Source organism: Antedon bifida, chromosome 2 (assembly GCF_963402885.1).
Source record: "Antedon bifida chromosome 2, ecAntBifi1.1, whole genome shotgun sequence".
In the NCBI taxonomy this organism is placed as follows: Eukaryota; Metazoa; Echinodermata; class Crinoidea; order Comatulida; family Antedonidae; genus Antedon; species Antedon bifida.
Window position 1 is genome coordinate 32791928 of NC_136227.1, and position 22418 is coordinate 32814345.

The 22418-nt window shown below is 33.0% G+C and overlaps 1 protein-coding gene across 1 annotated transcript in view; it reads left to right on the forward strand.

Annotated features, from left to right (window-relative positions):
• The window catches only part of LOC144835629 (lymphoid-specific helicase-like), a 156820-nt gene that overhangs the window by 69702 nt on the left and 64700 nt on the right, over nt 1-22418 (forward strand). The window contains exon 7 of the mRNA XM_078690709.1: nt 14926-14930. Within this exon, the coding sequence (XP_078546835.1) occupies nt 14926-14930 (5 nt within the window). The remainder of the gene's footprint in view (nt 1-14925; nt 14931-22418) is intronic.

Consider the following 22418-nt stretch of genomic DNA (forward strand, 5'->3'; position numbering starts at 1 on the left):
TTAAATTCAAGTGGCCATTTGATGACGTCATACCATTTTGTACGTCTAATATGTATATATATTTATATCTACAACTTATTGGCTTCCATAATAAGTTAAAAAAATTGGGGGTCACCTGCCATTCTGAAGAGTAATATTCATTTTAAAAAGGCCATATTTTTTACCATTTTTAGCACTTTTGTACAATTAATGTGCACATTTTGTCATTTTTAACGTGCTCGTATAGCGTTATTTTAAGTCGGAATGGACTCAAAGTCGGAGAATGTACTAAGGATTGTGAGTAGAATGTGATGTATACATCAAATTTTTTTTTTTACGCTTTTTAAAAATCGCGGGCGCAAAAATGTGTTTTTGCGCAGTAATTTTTTGAAACACGCAAATGGCCTATTTCATGCTCTAAATTGATCAAAACTTAATTTTGAGCTTTTTAAAATTTCAACGCGCGATTTCACGTGCATGACCTTGAAACGCGCGAGTTTTTATTTGCCAATATATTTTAGCTTGACCTGAAGTTTACGTGTAGTGAATTTCATTAATATGTGATAATGAAATATGGAGATATGATTGATAATGTGATTTCACAAAATGGCGTATACGTGACGTCACGGATGAGTGATCACGCTGAAAAGCTTATTATGGCTAAGTTAAAGTATTTGAAAGACATGGTGAAATTTTTGTGATCGTTGCCATTCAACTTTTTGAGATATTTGTTACACAAAAAGTGTACAGAAAGAAGAATAACAACAACTAGATCTTAAACTCGTCACTTGAGGACGAGTTTGGTTATCCGCCCGCAACAAAACGTATCTTGCGTATTAAAGTACTTCTCAATTATGACTTTTCCAAAAAAGTAGCCTATTCAAAATTAAAACTGCCCTTTAAGTGTAATAACCAAATAAATCCTTTTTTGATTGTTTTCCCGTGATGGGATTCGAACCCGGTACCTGTGATACCAAAGTCGGTTGCACTACACATCGAGCCATATCAGCACCTGGTGAAGAAAATCCGAAGAAAGAATCCTCGTTCATTCGGTATGTCGTGAACCCCCTCGATGCAAGTTGATTATTACATATCGAACTTAAATCATAATGTTTACTATGATGAAATCTTCACACATTTTAAACAGTGACATATTATGAAAGTGCATACTTTCAAGTTTAATATATTAACATGTAAAGAAAAAAGATAAACGTTATGTTAATTGTTTTACTCTTTGAATATGTTTATGTTTGTTTGATGATAAATATTTCAAAAATTACATTTAATATGCAAATAATGTAGCCATCAAACACTTTTTAACATTCAAGACTATTATAAATTAGACCTGTGATTCATACTCTGCAAGAAAATAAAATAAAAAAATGGGGTAACCTTGCATTCTGATGAACTGTTTCATTTTTAAAAGTAGACATATTTTGGAACATTTTCACAATTTGTTGACGTTTTCGTGCGCAACCTGTCATGTTTAACGTGCTCGTAGAACGCCATTTCAAGTTGAAAAGTGAATAAAATAACGTAAAATTGTTAACCGAAGATTTAAAAACACAAATCGTGTAAAAGAAATGCTCATACGTGTTCCCTGCGCCGTGCGCGCGTAAAAATGTGCGCAACAGTGGCAATTTTTTAAACGCTTAAAATGACCTGAATCGTGCTCTAATTTAATCAGAAATTGATTTGGAGCATTTTAAAATTTCAAACGCCATTTACGCGCGCACTTTCTAACGTTACAAATTGCGGTAGCGTTAAAAAAGTTAACTTTTGATGTGAAGCAAACGTGGCTGAAAATGACGTTAAAAAATATTCGTTTGTTTCGAAGTTATAACCGATTTAAGATTTTCAGAAAATCACGCGTAACTTACGCTACGCGGCTCTGACATCGTCAAAAAGCTTGGCTGGACAACTTCAGTAAAATGTCTAAATGCTGAACAAGTTACAACATATTATGTTTACACGTTGAAGAGAAACAGCGTGCACAAAATAAGAAGAGTAAAATATTTCAAACGCAATTTACGCGAAAACTTTCTAGTCTCCAAAAATGTGTTAAACATTCCAAAAGTTAGCCATTGATGTGAAGAAAACGTGGCTGAAAATTTCGTTAAAAAATATTTATCGGTTTCGAAGTTATGACCGATTTAAGATTTTCAGAAAATCGCGCGTGACTTACGCTACGCGGATCTGACAGCGTCCAAAAGCTTGGCTGAACATCTTCAGTTAAATGTCTAAATGTTGACCAAGTTACAACATGTTATGTTAACACGTTGAAGAGAAAACGCGTGCACAAAATCTGAGAAAGAAAGAAGAATAACTAGAACTTAAACTCGTCACTTGAGGACGAGTTTGGTTATCCGCCCGCAACAAAACGTATCTTGCGCATTCAAGTACTTTTCAATCATGACTTTTCCAAAAATTAGCTCATTCAAAATTTAAACTGCTCTTTCAGTTTAATTACCAAATAAATCTTTTTATTTAAATGTTTTCCCGTGACGGGATTCGATCCCGGTACCTCTGATACCAAAGTCGGTTGCACTACACATCGAGCCATATGAGCACCTGTCGAATAAAATCCAAAGAAAGATTACTCGTTTATTCGGTATGTCGTGAACCCCCTCGATGCAAGTTGATTATTACATATCAAACTAAATCATAATTTTAACTATAATGAAATCTTCACAAATTTTAAACAGTGACATATTACGAAAGTGCATACTTTCAAGTTTTATATATTAACATGTGAAGAAAAAAGATAAACGTTATGTTTATTGTTTTGCTCTTTGAAAATGTTAGTGTTTGTTTGATGATCAAAATTTCAAAAATTATATTTAATATGCAAATAATGTAGCCATCAAACACGTTTTAGCATTCAACACTATAATAAATTAGACATACGATTCATACACTGCAAGAAGATAAAATAAAAAATGGGGGTAACCGTTAATTCTGATAAACTGTTTCATTTTTAAAAGTAGACATATTTTGCAACATTTTCACAATTTTGTAACGTTTTACGTGCGCAACCAGTCATGTTTAACGTGCTCGTGGAACGCCATTTCAAGTTGAATAGTGAATAAAATAACGCAAAATTGTTAACTGAAGTTTGAAAAACACAATCTATGCAAAATAAAGGCTCATACGCGTTCCCTGTGCCGTGCGCGCGTGAAAATGTGCGCATCTGGTGGGAATTTTTTAAACGCTTAAAATGACCTGAAACGTGCGCTAATTTAATCAGAAAATGATTTTAAGCATTTTAAAATTTCAAACGCCGTTTACGCGCGCACTTTCTAATGTTACAAAATTCGGTAGCGATAAAACAGTTTACAATTGATGTGAAGCAACCGTGGCTGAAAATTTCGTTAAAAAATATTTATTTGTTTCAAAGTTATGATCAATTTAAGAATTTCAGAAATTCGCGCGTAACTTACGCTACGTGGCTCTGACAGCGTCCAAAAGCTTCGCAGTACAACTTCAGTTAAATGTCTAAATGTTTAGAAAGTTACAACATGTTATGTTAACACGTTGCAGAGAAACAGCGTGCACAAAATCTGAGAAAGAAAGAAGAATAACTAGATCTGAACTCGTCACTTGAGGACGAGTTTGGTTATCCGCCCGCAACAAAACGTATCTTGCGCATTCAAGTACTTTTCAGTTATGGCTTTTCCAAAAAGTAGCCTATTCGAAATTAAAACTGCCTTTTCAGTGTAACAACCAAATAAATCCTTTTATTAAATTGTTTTCCCGTGACGGGACTCGATCCCGGTACCTCTGATACCAAAGTCGGTGGCACTACACATCGAGCCATTTGAGCACCTGTCGAATAAAATCCGAAGAAAGCTTCCTCGTTCATTCGGTATGTCGTGAACCACTCGATGCAAATAGATTATTACTTATCAAACTAAATCATAATTTTTACTATGATGAAATCTTCACAAATTTTAAACAGTAACATATTATGAAAGTGCATACTTTTAAGTTTTATATATTAACATGTGAAGAAAAAAGATAAACGTTATGTTTATTGTTTTGCTCTTTGAAAATGTTTATGTTTGTTTGATGATAAAAATTTCAAAAATTATTTTTAATATGCAAATAATGTAGCCTTCAAACACGTTTTAACATTCAACACTATAATAAATCACACCTACGATTCATACACTGCAAGAAAATAAAATAAAAAATAGGGGTAACCTTACATTCTGATGAACTGTATCATTTTTAAAAGTAGACATATTTTGCAACATTTTCACAATTTTTTAACGTTTTATGTGCGCAACCAGTCATGTTTAACGTGCTCGTAGAACGCCATTTCAAGTTGAATAGTGAATAAAATAACGTAAAATTGTTAACCGAAGATTGAAAAACACAAATCGTGCAAAAGAAATGCTCATACGTGATTCCTGCGGCGTGCGCGCGTAAAAATGTGCGCACCTGGTGGCAATTTTTCAAACGCTTAAAATGACCTGAATCGTGCTCTAATTTAATCAGAAATTGATTTGGAGCATTTTAAAATTTCAAACGCCGTTTACGCGCGCACTTTCCAATGTTACAAATTTCGGTAGCGATAAAAAAGTTAGCAATTGATGTGAAGTAAACGTGGCTGAACATTACGTTGAAAAATATTCATCTGTTTCGAAGTTATGATCAACTTAGGATTTTCAGAAAATCGCGCGTGACTTACGCTACGCGGCTCTGACATCGTCAAAAAGCTTGGCTGCACATCTTCAGTTAAATGTCTAAATGTTTACCAAGTTACAACATGTAATGTTAACACGTTGCAGAGAAAAGTTGAACACAAAAAGTGGCGGAAATCGAGAAGAATAATAAAAAAAAAGTAACACTACAATTCCAAGGGCTTATCCGCTTGAGGCGGATAACCAATAAAAAAAAAAAGAAACACGTACAATAACAAAGGTTATCCGCTTGTGGCGGATAACCAATAAAGATTTTGTACAATAACAATAGGTGATCATTTTATTCTAAATGATCACCTAACTAGAATTTAATTCGTCACTTTGACGAATTATAGGTGATCATTTTTATCATTTTACTGAAATTAATTTTTTTTAAACATGCACGTACGTTAACATACGATCGGAAAATGTTGATGTATGCCATCCTATTATATGCTTATAGTGCTGAGTTGTGCCTATATGCCATATACAATATGTACAGTATATACTGTATATCTATATACAGTGTAGCATAGGTGAAATTACGGGACACACATGTTCTAATTTTTTGGCATGATGACGTTATCAAACTAAACTTTAAGATGACAATTTCGAAAGATAATTAATTGAGCAAAAAAATTTAAGATTTGGAAAAAAATTTGGCACGTAGAAGCGCTGTGCGCGCTCTTTGAATTGTGTATAACTTTGACGAAAAATATGAAAAAACTACTTTTTCACTTCAACTGGCCATATGTTAACGTCACAACATCCTATAGGCTTAATTTTTATATGAATTAATATCTACATTTCATCAGCTTTCATAATAAATTATAATCATCAAGGTAACCTTCAATTCTGAAGAGCTGTAAGATATTCAAATTTACTGCGAAGGTGAAATTACACGGCCTACGTTATTCAAGTTTTTACGCGTGATGACGTCATTAAAATGAAGATAGTGTCAACTCATGATAAAGATAATTAATTAAGCAAGCACATACTGAAAGTTGTGCGAAATTCGAGCACACATAACCAAGATGCGCTCTGTTGAATGTGATGATCTACACAAAAAGATAACAAATCCTAATTTTTAAATTCAAGTGGCCATTTGATGACGTCAAAACATTTTGTACGTAAAATGTCTACATGAATTCATATCTACAACTCAATGGCTTCCAGAATAAGTTAAAAAAATCGGGGGTCATCTTGCATTCTGAGGAATTATTTTCATTTTAAAAAAGACCTATTTTTCACCATTTTCAGAACTTTTGTAAAATTAATGTGCGCATTTTGTCATTTTTAACGTGCTCGTATAGCGTTATTTTAAGTCGGAACTGACTCAAATTTGGTGAATGTACTAAGGATGGTGAGTAGAATGAGATTTGTAAAAAAAAATCATATTTTTTACGCTTTTTAAGTATCGCGCGCGCAAAAACGCATTTTTGCGTAGTATTTTTTTGAAACACGCAAATGGCCTAATTCATGCTCTAAATTGATCAAAACTTAATTTTGAGCGTTTTAAATTTTTAACGCGCGATATCACGCGCATGAACCTACGTGCGCGTGCGTTTTTATTTGCTAATATTTTTACCCTTGATTTGAAGTTTACGTGTAGTGAATTTCATTAATATGTGATAATGAATTATGGAGATATGATTGATAATGTGATTTCGCAAAATGGCGTATAAATGTCGTCACGGATGAGTGATCACGCTGGAAAGCTTATTAGGATTAAGTTATATTATTTGAAAGATATTCTGAAATTTTTGTAATCATTGACATTAAACTTTTTGAGATAATTGTTACACAAAATAGTGTACAGAAACAATAAAAAGAAAAAAAATAATAAAGATTTTATACAATAACAATAGGTGATCATTTTATTCTAAATGATCACCTAATAATAAAAAAACTAGAATTTAATTCGTCACTTTGACGAATTATAGGTGATCATTTTTATCATTTTACTGAAATTAATTTTTTTTAAACATGCACGTACGTTAACATACGATCGGAAAATGTTGATGTATGCCATCCTATTATATGCTTATAGTGCTGAGTTGTGCCTATATGCCATATACAATATGTACAGTATATACTGTATATCTATATACAGTGTAGCATAGGTGAAATTACGGGACACACATGTTCTAATTTTTTGGCATGATGACGTTATCAAACTAAACTTTAAGATGACAATTTCGAAAGATAATTAATTGAGCAAAAAAATATAAGATTTGGAAAAATATTTGGCACGTAGAAGCGCTGTGCGCGCTCTTTGAATTGTGTATAACTTTGACGAAAAATATGAAAAAACTACTTTTTCACTTCAACTGGCCATATGTTAACGTCACAACATCCGATAGGCTTAATTTTTATATGAATTAATATCTACATTTCATCAGCTTTCATAATAAATTATAATCATCAAGGTAACCTTCAATTCTGAAGAGCTGTAAGATATTCAAATTTACTGCGAAGGTGAAATTACACGGCCTACGTTATTCAAGTTTTTACGCGTGATGACGTCATTAAAATGAAGATAGTGTCAACTCATGATAAAGATAATTAATTAAGCAAGCACATACTGAAAGTTGTGCGAAATTCGAGCACACATAACCAAGATGCGCTCTGTTGAATGTGATAATCTACACAAAAAGATAACAAATCCTAATTTTTAAATTCAAGTGGCCATTTGATGACGTCAAAACATTTTGTACGTAAAATGTGTACATGAATTCATATCTACAACTCAATGGCTTCCAGAATAAGTTAAAAAAATCGGGGGTCATCTTGCATTCTGAAGAATTATTTTCATTTTAAAAAAGACCTATTTTTCACCATTTTCAGAACTTTTGTAAAATTAATGTGCGCATTTTGTCATTTTTAACGTGCTCGTATAGCGTTATTTTAAGTCGGAACTGACTCAAATTTGGTGAATGTACTAAGGATGGTGAGTAGAATGAGATTTGTAAAAAAAATTCATGTTTTTTACGCTTTTTAAGTATCGCGCGCGCAAAAACGCATTTTTGCGCAGTAATTTTTTGAAACACGCAAATGGCCTAATTCATGCTCTAAATTGATCAAAACTTAGTTTTGAGCGTTTTAAATTTTTAACGCGCGATATCACGCGCATGAACCTACGTGCGCGTGCGTTTTTATTTGCTAATATTTTTACCCTTGATCTGAAGTTTACGTGTAGTGAATTTCATTAATATGTGATAATGAATTATGGAGATATGATTGATAATGTGATTTCGCAAAATGGCGTATAAATGTCGTCACGGATGAGTGATCACGCTGGAAAGCTTATTAGGATTAAGTTATATTATTTGAAAGATATTCTGAAATTTTTGTAATCATTGACATTAAACTTTTTGAGATAATTGTTACACAAAATAGTGTACAGAAACAATAAAAAGAAAAAAAAAAAAAATAATAATAAAGATTTTATACAATAACAATAGGTGATCATTTTATTCTAAATGATCACCTAAAAAATAATAATAAAGATTTTATACAATAACAATAGGTGATCATTTTATTCTAAATGATCACCTAACTAGAATTTAATTCGTCACTTTGACGAATTATAGGTGATCATTTTTATCATTTTACTGAAATTAATTTTTTTTTAAACATGCACGTACGTTAACATACGATCGGAAAATGTTGATGTATGCCATCCTATTATATGCTTATAGTGCTGAGTTGTGCCTATATGCCATATACAATATGTACAGTATATACTGTATATCTATATACAGTGTAGCATAGGTGAAATTGCGGGACACATGTTCTAATTTTTTGGCATGATGACGTTATCAAACTAAACTTTAAGATGACAATTTCGAAAGATAATTAATTGAGCAAATAAATATAAGAATTGGAAAAAAATTTGGCACGTAGAAGCGCTGTGCGCGCTCTTTGAATTGTGTATAACTTTGACGAAAAATATGAAAAAACTACTTTTTCACTTCAACTGGCCATATGTTAACGTCACAACATCCGATAGGCTTAATTTTTATATGAATTAATATCTACATTTCATCAGCTTTCATAATAAATTATAATCATCAAGGTAACCTTCAATTCTGAAGAGCTGTAAGATATTCAAATTTACTGCGAAGGTGAAATTACACGGCCTACGTTATTCAAGTTTTTACGCGTGATGACGTCATTAAAATGAAGATAGTGTCAACTCATGATAAAGATAATTAATTAAGCAAGCACATACTGAAAGTTGTGCGAAATTCGAGCACACATAACCAAGATGCGCTCTGTTGAATGTGATAATCTACACAAAAAGATAACAAATCCTAATTTTTAAATTCAAGTGGCCATTTGATGACGTCAAAACATTTTGTACGTAAAATGTGTACATGAATTCATATCTACAACTCAATGGCTTCCAGAATAAGTTAAAAAAATCGGGGGTCATCTTGCATTCTGAAGAATTATTTTCATTTTAAAAAAGACCTATTTTTCACCATTTTCAGAACTTTTGTAAAATAAATGTGCGCATTTTGTCATTTTTAACGTGCTCGTATAGCGTTATTTTAAGTCGGAACTGACTCAAATTTGGTGAATGTACTAAGGATGGTGAGTAGAATGAGATTTGTAAAAAAAATTCATATTTTTTACGCTTTTTAAGTATCGCGCGCGCAAAAACGCATTTTTGCGCAGTAATTTTTTGAAACACGCAAATGGCCTAATTCATGCTCTAAATTGATCAAAACTTAATTTTGAGCGTTTTAAATTTTTAACGCGCGATATCACGCGCATGAACCTACGTGCGCGTGCGTTTTTATTTGCTAATATTTTTACCCTTGATCTGAAGTTTACGTGTAGTGAATTTCATTAATATGTGATAATGAATTATGGAGATATGATTGATAATGTGATTTCGCAAAATGGCGTATAAATGTCGTCACGGATGAGTGATCACGCTGGAAAGCTTATTAGGATTAAGTTGTATTATTTGAAAGATATTCTGAAATTTTTGTAATCATTGACATTAAACTTTTTGAGATAATTGTTACACAAAATAGTGTACAGAAACAATAAAAAGAAAAAAAATAACTAGATCTTAAACTCGTCACTTGAGGACGAGTTTGGTTATCCGCCCGCAACAAACGTATCTTGCGCATTCAAGTACTTTTCAATCATGACTTTTCCAAAAAGTAGCCTATTCGATAATAAAACTCCCTTTCAGTGTAATAAGCAAACAAATCTTTTTATTTAATTATTTTCCCGTGACGGGATTCGATCCCGGTACCTCTGATACCAAAGTCGGTTGCACTACACATCGAGCCATATGAGCACCTGCTGAAGAAAATCCGAAGAACAATTACTCGTTCATTCGGTATGTCGTGAACCCCTCGATGCAAGTTGATTATTACCTATCAAACTAAATCATAATTTTTACTAGGATGAAATCTTCACACATTTGAAACAGTAACATATTATAAAAGTGCATACTTTCAAGTTTTATATATTAACATGTAAAGAAAAAAGATAAACGTTATGTTTATTGTTTTGCTCTTTGAATATGTTTATGTTTGTTTGATGATAATTATTTCAAAAATTACATTTAATATGCAAATAATGCAGCCATCAAACACTTTTTAACATTCAAGACTATAATAAATCAGACCTATGATTCATACACTGCAAGAAAATAAAATAAAAAATGGGGGTAACCTTGCATTCTGATGAACTGTTTCATTTTTAAAATTAGACATATTTTGCAACAATTTCACAATTTGTTGACGTTTTCGTGCGCAACCTGTCATGTTTAACGTGCTCGTAGAACGCCAATTTAAGTTTTCAGAATGAATAAAACAACGTAAAATTGTTAACCGAAGTTTGAAAAACACAATTTATGTAAAAGAAAAGCTTATACGCGTTCCCTGCGCCATGCGCGCGTAAAAATGTGCGCACCAGTGGCAATTTTTTAAACGCTTAAAATGACCTGAAACGTGCTCTAATTTAATCAGAAATTGATTTGAAGCATTTTAAAATTTCAAACGCCGTTTACGCGTGCACTTTCTAATGTTATAAAATTCGGTAGGGATAAAAAAGTTAACAATTGATGTGAAGCAAACGTGGCTGAAAATTACGTTAAAAAATATTTATCTGTTTCAAAGTTATGATCAATTTAAGATTTTCAGAAAATCGCGCGTAACTTACGATACGCGCCTCTGACAGCGTCCAAAAGCTTGGCTGCACAATTTCAGTTAAATGTCTATATGTTGACCAAGTAACAACATGTTATGTTAACGCGTTGCAGAGAAACAGCGTGAACAAATTTGGAGCATTTTAAAATTTCAAACGCAATTTACGCGAAAATTTTCTAGTCTCCAAAAATGTTCTAAAGATCGAAAAAGTTAGCCATTGATTTGAAGAAAACGTGGCTGAAAGTTACGTTAAAAAATATTTATCGGTTTCGAAGTTATGATCAATTTAAGATTTTCAGAAAATCGCGCGTAACTTACGCTACGCGGCTCTGCCAGCGTCCAAAAGCTTGGCTGCACATCTTCAGTTAAATGTCTAAAGGTTTACCAAGTTACAACATGTTATGTTAACACGTTGCAGAGAAACATCGCGAACAAAAGTGGCGGAAAGAAAGAAGAATAACTAGATCTGAACTCGTCACTTGAGGACGAGTTTGGTTATCCGCCCGCAACAAAACGTATCTTGCGCATTCAAGTACTTTTCAGTTATGGCTTTTCCAAAAAGTAGCCTATTCGAAATTAAAACTGCCTTTTCAGTGTAACAACCAAATAAATCCTTTTATTAAATTGTTTTCCCGTGACGGGACTCGATCCCGGTACCTCTGATACCAAAGTTGGTGGCACTACACATCGAGCCATATGAGCACCTGCTGATAAAATCCGAAGAAAGTTTACTCGTTCATTCGGTATGTCGTGAACCACTCGATGCAAATAGATTATTACTTATTAAACTAAATCATAATTTTTACTATGATGAAATCTTCACAAATTTTAAACAGTGACACATTATGAAAGTGCATACTTTTAAGTTTTATATATTAACATGTGAAGAAAAAAGATAAACATTATGTTTATTGTTTTGCTCTTTGAAAATGTTTATGTTTGTTTGATGATAAAAATTTCTAAAATTATATTTAATATGCAAATAATGTAGCCTTCAAACACGTTTTAACATTCAACACTATAATAAATCACACCTACGATTCATACACTGCAAGAAAATAAAATAAAAAATAGGGGTAACCTTACATTCTGATGAACTGTATCATTTTTAAAAGTAGACATATTTTGCAACATTTTCACAATTTTTTAACGTTTTATGTGCGCAACCAGTCATGTTTAACGTGCTCGTAGAACGCCATTTCAAGTTGAATAGTGAATAAAATAACGTAAAATTGTTAACCGAAGATTGAAAAACACAAATCCTGCAAAAGAAATGCTCATACGTGTTTCCTGCGCCGTGCGCGCGTAAAAATGTGCGCACCTGGTGGCAATTTTTCAAACGATTAAAATGACCTGAATCGTGTTCTAATTTAATCAGAAATTGATTTGGAGCATTTTAAAATTTCAAACGCCGTTTACGCGCGCACTTTCCAATGTTACAAATTTCGGTAGCGATAAAAAAGTTAGCAATTGATGTGAAGCAAACGTGGCTGAACATTACGTTAAAAAATATTCATCTGTTTCGAAGTTATGATCAACTTAGGATTTTCAGAAAATCGCGCGTGACTTACGCTACGCGGCTCTGACATCGTCAAAAAGCTTGGCTGCACATCTTCAGTTAAATGTCTAAATGTTTACCAAGTTACAACATGTAATGTTAACACGTTGCAGAGAAAAGTTGAACACAAAAAGTGGCGGAAATCGAGAAGAATAATAAAAACTAGATCTTAACTCGTCACTTGAGGACGAGTTTGGTTATCCGCCCGCAACAAACGTATCTTGCGCATTCAAGTACTTTTCAATCATGACTTTTCCAAAAAGTAGCCTATTCGAAAATAAAACTTCCCTTTCAGTGTAATAAGCAAATAAATCCTTTTATTTAATTATTTTCCCGTGACGGGATTCGATCCCGGTACCTCTGATACCAAAGTCGGTTGCACTACACATCGAGCCATATGAGCACCTGCTGAAGAAAATCCGAAGAACAATTACTCGTTCATTCGGTATGTCGTGAACCCCTCGATGCAAGTTGATTATTACCTATCAAACTAAATCATAATTTTTACTATGATGAAATCTTCACACATTTTAAACAGTAACATATTATGAAAGTTCATACTTTCAAGTTTTATATATTAAAATGTGAAGTAAAAAGATAAACGTTATGTTTATTGTTTTGCTCTTTGAAAATGTTAGTGTTTGTTTGATGATCAAAATTTCAAAAATTATATTTAATATGCACATAATGTAGCCATCAAACACGTTTTAGCATTCAAGACTATAATAAATCAGACCTATGATTCATACACTGCAAGAAAATAAAATAAAAAATGGGGGTAACCTTGCATTCTGATGAACTGTATCGTTTTTAAAAGTAGACATATTTTGCAACATTTTCACAATTATTAGACATTTTACGTGCGCAACCAGTCATGTTTAACGTGCTCGTGTAACGCCATTTCCAGTTGAATAGTGAATAAAATAACGCAAAATTGTTAACTGAAGTTTGAAAAACACAGTCTATGCAAAATAAAGGCTCATACGCGTTCCCTGCGCCGTGCGCGCGTGAAAATGTGCGCATCTGGTGGGAATTTTTTAAACGCTTAAAATGACCTGAAACGTGCGCTAATTTAATCAGAAAATTATTTGAAGCATTTTAAAATTTCAAACGCCGTTTACGCGCGCACTTTCTAATGTTACAAAATTCGGTAGCGATAAAACAGTTTACAATTGATGTGAAGCAACCGTGGCTGAAAATTTCGTTAAAAAATATTTATTTGTTTCCAAGTTATGATCAATTTAAGAATTTCATAAATTCGCGCGTAACTTACGCTACGTGGCTCTGACAGCGTCCAAAAGCTTCGCAGTACAACTTCAGTTAAATGTCTAAATGTTTAGAACGTTACAACATGTTATGTTAACACGTTGCAGAGAAACAGCGTGCACAAAATCTGAGAAAGAAAGAAGAATAACTAGATTTAATTCGTCACTATGACGAATTATAGGTTATATGCATTTGATTAAAATAAAGATAATTGATTTGTAAAAGATATATTGATTGATTGATTTTCTCAGAATCTTTAATTATTTATAATATATGCTAAGATCTTGCTAAGGCAAATACAATAGCCGGTATCGCAATCCGATCAAAGATCCCTCTGCGTATAATGTCATAAACCATATTTGTTACATAATAATAAAGACATAAGTTTCTTTTTATCTAAATTTCATTATAAATCATGTGTATAATCTATACACTAAGAAATAAAATTGAACAAACAATACAAATAATAAAAAAAAATCTTATTTCGTTTCGTTACCCAAGGTGAGGCTCGATCTCGGTACCTTGAATGCTATAGACACGAGCACAGACCACCGAGCCATATACAACTTACTAAAACATGTAGAAAGATTCCTCCGTGTATTTACTATTCAGTAGCCACTTTGGTGCAGATAGATTATTACATACCGCAATGAATTATAATTTATTACTATGATGACATCTTTAAAAATTTAAAAAAATGGTGCACTGTCAAACTATATACTTTTAACTTTAATATATGAACTTCTTAAGAAAGAAAGTTAATGTTAAGTTTGTTATTTCGGCCTAAGAAAATGTCAAAATTTGTTTGATTGTCGAAATTAATTTTTTTTAATTCAATATGCAATTAATGATGACTTAATCAACTTTTGTTCTCTTAATTTGATAATAAATCATACATATGATACATACACTTCAAGAAAATGAAATAAAAAATAGGTGTTCCCCAGCATTCTGACGATATATATTAATTTAAAAATTTAGCATATTTTCACTATTTTGTTAACTTATACGTGCGTAGCCTGTCACTTTTGACGTGCTTGTATAACGCAATTTCGAGTTGAAAAGTGAATCAAATATGATGATATTATTAAAGAAAGGTTGTAAAACAGAAATCGGGAAAAAATAGTGCGCATTAACGTTTAACGCGCAGTGCGCGTGCAAAATTCTGCGCACTCGTGGCAATTTTTTAAACGCTTGAAATTGCCTGAAACGTACTCTAATTTCATCGAAAATAAATTTTGACAATTTTAAAACTTTTAAGCGCGCGTACGCATGCGTTATATGCGCTACGCACGTAATTATATTGCCATATGATGAAATATGACCTGAAATTTATGAGTACCAAATTTTGTTTAAAAGTGATTCATGCTTGTGAAGATATGATTACAAACGTGATTTCATTAAATCGCGCGTAGACCGCGTAATTTATGATTGCGCACCGTGAAAACATGACCACATCGATTCCTGGCCATAAGGAATATACTCTGAAAAATTGACTTAGCTAGATGAAACTGATGCCAAGATAATTCACGGACAAAATAGTGCTAAGGAAAGAATAAATAAATAAATAAATAAATAAATAAATAAAGATCCTGACAGAATCAAGAGGTTATATGCATATCATGCATATAACCTAATAAACTAGATCTTAACTCGTCACTTGAGGACGAGTTTGGTTATCCGCCCGCAACAAACGTATCTTGCGCATTCAAGTACTTTTCAATCATGACTTTTCCAAAAATGTAGCCTATTCGAAAATAAAACTCCCTTTCAGTGTAATAAGCAAATAAATCCTTTTATTTAATTATTTTCCCGTGACGGGATTCGATCCCGGTACCTCTGATACCAAAGTCGGTTGCACTACACATCGAGCCATATGAGCACCTGCTGAAGAAAATCCGAAGAACAATTACTCGTTCATTCGGTATGTCGTGAACCCCTCGATGCAAGTTGATTATTACCTATCAAACTAAATCATAATTTTAACTTTGATGAAATCTTCACACATTTTAAACAGTAACATATTATGAAAGTTCATACTTTCAAGTTTTATATATTAAAATATGAAGTAAAAAGATAAACGTTCTGTTTAATGTTTTGCTCTTTGAAAATGTTAGTGTTTGTTTGATGATCAAAATTTCAAAAATTATATTTAATATGCACATAATGTAGCCATCAAACACGTTTTAGCATTCAAGACTATAATAAATCAGACCTATGATTCATACACTGCAAGAAAATAAAATAAAAAATGGGGGTAACCTTGCATTCTGATGAACTGTATCGTTTTTAAAAGTAGACATATTTTGCAACATTTTCACAATTATTAGACATTTTACGTGCGCAACCAGTCATGTTTAACGTGCTCGTGTAACGCCATTTCCAGTTGAATAGTGAATAAAATAACGCAAAATTGTTAACTGAAGTTTGAAAAACACAGTCTATGCAAAATAAAGGCTCATACGCGTTCCCTGCGCCGTGCGCGCGTGAAAATGTGCGCATCTGGTGGGACATTTTTAAACGCTTAAAATGACCTGAAACGTGCGCTAATTTAATCAGAAAATGATTTGAAGCATTTTAAAATTTCAAACGCCGTTTACGCGCGCACTTTCTAATGTTACAAAATTCGGTAGCGATAAAACAGTTTACAATTGATGTGAAGCAACCGTGGCTGAAAATTTCGTTAAAAAATATTTATTTTTTTCAAAGTTATGATCAATTTAAGAATTTCAGAAATTCGCGCGTAACTTACGCTACGTGGCTCTGACAGCGTCCAAAAGCTTCGCAGTACAACTTCAGTTAAATGTCTAAATGTTTAGAAAGTTACAAAATGTTATGTTAACACGTTGCAGAGAAACAGCGTGCACAAAATCTGAGAAAGAAAGAAGAATAACTAGATCTTAACTCGTCACTTGAGGACGAGTTTGGTTATCCGCCCGCAACAAACGTATCTTGCGCATTCAACTACTTTTCAATCATGACTTTTCCAAAAAGTAGCCTATTCGAAAATAAAACTCCCTTTCAGTGTAATAAGCAAATAAATCCTTTTATTTAATTATTTTCCCGTGACGGGATTCGATCCCGGTACCTCTGATACCAAAGTCGGTTGCACTACACATCGAGCCATGTGAGCACCTGCTGAAGAAAATCCGAAGAACAATTACTCGTTCATTCGGTATGTCGTGAACCCCTCGATGCAAGTTGATTATTACCTATCAAACTAAATCATAATTTTTACTATAATGAAATCTTCACACATTTTAAACAGTAACATATTATGAAAGTTCATACTTTCAAGTTTTATATATTAAAATGTGAAGTAAAAAGATAAACGTTATGTTTATTGTTTTGCTCTTTGAAAATGTTAGTGTTTGTTTGATGATCAAAATTTCAAAAATTATATTTAATATGCACATAATGTAGCCATCAAACACGTTTTAGCATTCAAGACTATAATAAATCAGACCTATGATTCATACACTGCAAGAAAATAAAATAAAAAATGGGGGTAACCTTGCATTCTGATGAACTGTATCGTTTTTAAAAGTAGACATATTTTGCAACATTTTCACAATTATTAGACATTTTACGTGCGCAACCAGTCATGTTTAACGTGCTCGTGTAACGCCATTTCCAGTTGAATAGTGAATAAAATAACGCAAAATTGTTAACTGAAGTTTGAAAAACACAGTCTATGCAAAATAAAGGCTCATACGCGTTCCCTGCGCCGTGCGCGCGTGAAAATGTGCGCATCTGGTGGGAATTTTTTAAACGCTTAAAATGACCTGAAACGTGCGCTAATTTAATCAGAAAATGATTTGAAGCATTTTAAAATTTCAAACGCCGTTTACGCGCGCACTTTCTAATGTTACAAAATTCGGTAGCGATAAAACAGTTTACAATTGATGTGAATCAACCGTGGCTGAAAATTTCGTTAAAAAATATTTATTTGTTTCAAAGTTATGATCAATTTAAGAATTTCAGAAATTTGCGCGTAACTTACGCTACGTGGCTCTGACAGCATCCAAAAGCTTCGCAGTACAACTTCAGTTAAATGTCTAAATGTTTAGAAAGTTACAAAATGTTATGTTAACACGTTGCAGAGAAACAGCGTGCACAAAATCTGAGAAAGAAAGAAGAATAACTAGATCTAAACTCGTCACTTGAGGACGAGTTTGGTTATCCGCCAGCAACAAAACGTATCTTGCGTATTCAAGTACTTCTAAGTTATGACTTTTCCAAAAAAAGTAGGCTATTCAAAATTTAAACTGCCCTTTAAGTGTAATAACCAAATAAACCTTTTTAATTAATTGTTTTCCCGTGACGGGATTCGAACCCGGTACCTCTGATACCAAAGGCGGTTGCACTACACATCGAGCCATATCAGCACCTGCTGAAGACAATCCGAAGAAAGAGTCCTCGTTCATTCGGTATGTCGTGAACCCCCTCGATGCAAGTTGATTATTACATAATGAACTTAAATCATAATTTTTACTATGATGAAATCTTCACAAATTTTAAACAGTTACATATTATGAAAGTGCATACTTTCAAGTTTTATATATTAACATATAAAGAAAAAAGATAAACATTATGTTTATTGTTTTACTTTTTGAATATGTTTATGTTTGTTTGATGATAATTATTTCAAAAATTACATTTAATATGCAAATAATGTAGCCATCAAACACTTTTTAACATTCAGGACTATAATAAATTAGACCTGTGATTAATACACTGCAAGAAAATAAAATAAAAAATGGGGGTAACCTTGCATTCTGATGAACTGTTTCATTTTTAAAAGTAGACATATTTTGGAACATTTTCACAATTTGTTGACGTTTTCGTGCGCAACCTGTCATGTTTAACGTGCTCGTAGAACGCCATTTCAAGTTGAAAAGTGAATAAAATAACGTAAAATTGTTAACCGAAGATTTAAAAACACAAATCGTGTAAAAGAAATGCTCATACGTGTTCCATGCGCCGTGCGCGCGTAAAAATGTGCGCACCAGTGGTAATTTTTTAAACGCTTAAAATGACCTGAATCGTGCTCTAATTTAATCAGAAATTGATTTGAAGCATTTTAAAATTTCAAACGCCATTTACGCGCGCACTTTCTAATGTTACAAATTGCGGTAGCGTTAAAAAAGTTAACTATTGATGTGAAGCAAATGTGGCTGAACATGACGTTAAACAATATTCATTTGCTTTGAAGTTATAACCGATTAAAGATTTTCAGAAAATCACGCGTAACTTACGCTACGCGGCTCTGACATCGTCAAAAAGCTTGGCTGGACAACTTCAGTAAAATGTCTAAATGCTGAACAAGTTACAACATATTATGTTTACACGTTGAAGAGAAACAGCGTGCACAAAATAAGAAGAGTAAAATATTTCAAACGCAATTTACGCGAAAACTTTCTAGTCTCCAAAAATTTGTTAAACATTCCAAAAGTTAGCCATTGATGTGAAGAAAACGTGGCTGAAAATTTCGTTAAAAAATATTTATCGGTTTCGAAGTTATGACCGATTTAAGATTTTCAGAAAATCGCGCGTGACTTACGCTACGCGGATCTGACAGCGTCCAAAAGCTTGGCAGAACATCTTCAGTTAAATGTCTAAATGTTGACCAAGTTACAACATGTTACGTTAACACGTTGAAGAGAAAATGCGTGCACAAAATCTGAGAAAGAAAGAAGAATAATAAAAAAAAAAAAAAAAAGTAACACTACAATTCCAAGGGCTTATCCGCTTGAGGCGGATAACCAATAAAAAAAAAGTAACACTACAATTCCAAGGGCTTATCCGCTTGAGGCGGATAACCAATAAAAAACTAGATCTGAACTCGTCACTTGAGGACGAGTTTGGTTATCCGCCCGCAACAAAACGTATCTTGCGCATTCAAGTACTTTTCAGTTATGGCTTTTCCAAAAAGTAGCCTATTCGAAATTAAAACTGCCTTTTCAGTGTAACAACCAAATAAATCCTTTTATTAAATTGTTTTCCCGTGACGGGACTCGATCCCGGTACCTCTAATACCAAAGTCGGTGGCACTACACATCGAGCCATATGAGCACCTGCTGATGAAATCCGAAGAAAGTTTATTCGTTCATTCGGTATGTCGTGAACCACTCGATGCAAATAGATTATTACTTATCAAACTAAATCATAATTTTTACTATGATGAAATCTTCACAAATTTTAAACAGTGACATATTATGAAAGTGCATACATTTAAGTTTTATATATTAACATGTGAAGAAAAAAGATAAACATTATGTTTATTGTTTTGCTCTTTGAAAATGTTTATGTTTGTTTGATGATAAAAATTTCAAAAATTATATTTAATATGCAAATAATGTAGCCTTCAAACACGTTTTAACATTCAACACTATAATAAATTACACCTACGATTCATACACTGCAAGAAAATAAAATAAAAAATAGGGGTAACCTTACATTCTGATGAACTGTATCATTTTTAAAAGTAGACATATTTTGCAACATTTTCACAATTTTGTAACGTTTTATGTGCGCAACCAGTCATGTTTAACGTGCTCGTAGAACGCCATTTCAAGTTGAATAGTGAATAAAATAACGTAAAATTGTTAACCGAAGATTAAAAAACACAAATCGTGCAAAAGAAATGCTCATACGCGTTCCCTGTGCCGTGCGCGCGTAAAAATGTGCGCACCAGTGGCAATTTTTGAAACGCTTAAAATGACCTGAAACGTGCTCTAATTTAATCAGAAATTGATTTGAAGCATTTTAAAATTTCAAACGCCGTTTACGCGCGCACTTTCTAATGTTACAAAATTCGGTAGGGTTAAAAAAGTTAACAATTGATGTGAAGCAAACGTGGCTGAAAATTTCGTTAAAAAATATTTATCTGTTTCAAAGTTATGATCAATTTAAGATTTTCAGAAAAACGCACGTAACTGACGATACGCGCCTCTGACAGCGTCCAAAAGCTTGGCTGCACAATTTCAGTTAAATGTCTATATGTTGACCAAGTTACAACAACATGTTATGTTAACGCGTTGCAGAGAAACAGCGTGAACAAATTTGGAGCATTTTAAAATTTCAAACGCAATTTACGCGCAAACTTTCTAGTCTCCAAAAATGTGCTAAAGATCGAAAAAGTTAGCCATTGATGTGAAGAAAACGTGGCTGAAAGTTACGTTAAAAAATATTTATCGGTTTCGAAGTTATGATCAATTTAAGATTTTCAGAAAATCGTGCGTAACTTACGCTACGCGCGTCTGACAGCGTCCAAAAGCTTGGCTGCACATCTTCAGTTAAATGTCTAAATGTTTACCAAGTTACAACATGTTATGTTAACACGTTGCAGAGAAACGGCGCGAACAAAAGTGGCGGAAAGAAAGAAGAATAACTAGATCTGAACTCGTCACTTGAGGACGAGTTTGGTTATCCGCCCGCAACAAAACGTATCTTGCGCATTCAAGTACTTTTCAGTTATGGCTTTTCCAAAAAGTAGCCTATTCGAAATTAAAACTGCCTTTTCAGTGTAACAACCAAATAAATCCTTTTATTAAATTGTTTTCCCGTGACGGGACTCGATCCCGGTACCTCTGATACCAAAGTTGGTGGCACTACAAATCGAGCCATATGAGCACCTGCTGATAAAATCCGAAGAAAGTTTACTCGTTCATTCGGTATGTCGTGAACCACTCGATGCAAATAGATTATTACTTATTAAACTAAATCATAATTTTTACTATAATGAAATCTTCACAAATTTTAAACAGTGACACATTATGAAAGTGCACTTTTAAGTTTTATATATTAACATGTGAAGAAAAAATATAAACATTATGTTTATTGTTTTGCTCTTTGAAAATGTTTATGTTTGTTTGATGATAAAAATTTCAAAAATTATATTTAATATGCAAATAATGTAGCCTTCAAACACGTTTTAACATTCAACACTATAATAAATCACACCTACGATTCATACACTGCAAGAAAATAAAATAAAAAATAGGGGTAACCTTACATTCTGATGAACTGTATCATTTTTAAAAGTAGACATATTTTGCAACATTTTCACAATTTTTTAACGTTTTATGTGCGCAACCAGTAATGTTTAACGTGCTCGTAGAACGCCATTTCAAGTTGAATAGTGAATAAAATAACGTAAAATTGTTAACCGAAGATTGAAAAACACAAATCCTGCAAAAGAAATGCTCATACGTGTTTCTTGCGCCGTGCGCGCGTAAAAATGTGCGCACCTGGTGGCAATTTTTCAAACGATTAAAATGACCTGAATCGTGTTCTAATTTAATCAGAAATTGATTTGGAGCATTTTAAAATTTCAAACGCCGTTTACGCGCGCACTTTCCAATGTTACAAATTTCGGTAGCGATAAAAAAGTTAGCAATTGATGTGAAGCAAACGTGGCTGAACATTACGTTAAAAAATATTCATCTGTTTCGAAGTTATGATCAACTTAGGATTTTCAGAAAATCGCGCGTGACTTACGCTACGCGGCTCTGACATCGTCAAAAAGCTTGGCTGCACATCTTCAGTTAAATGTCTAAATGTTTACCAAGTTACAACATGTAATGTTAACACGTTGCAGAGAAAAGTTGAACACAAAAAGTGGCGGAAATCGAGAAGAATAATAAAAAAAAAGTAACACTACAATTCCAAGGGCTTATCCGCTTGAGGCGGATAACCAATAAAAAAAAACTAGATCTGAACTCGTCACTTGAGGACGAGTTTGGTTATCCG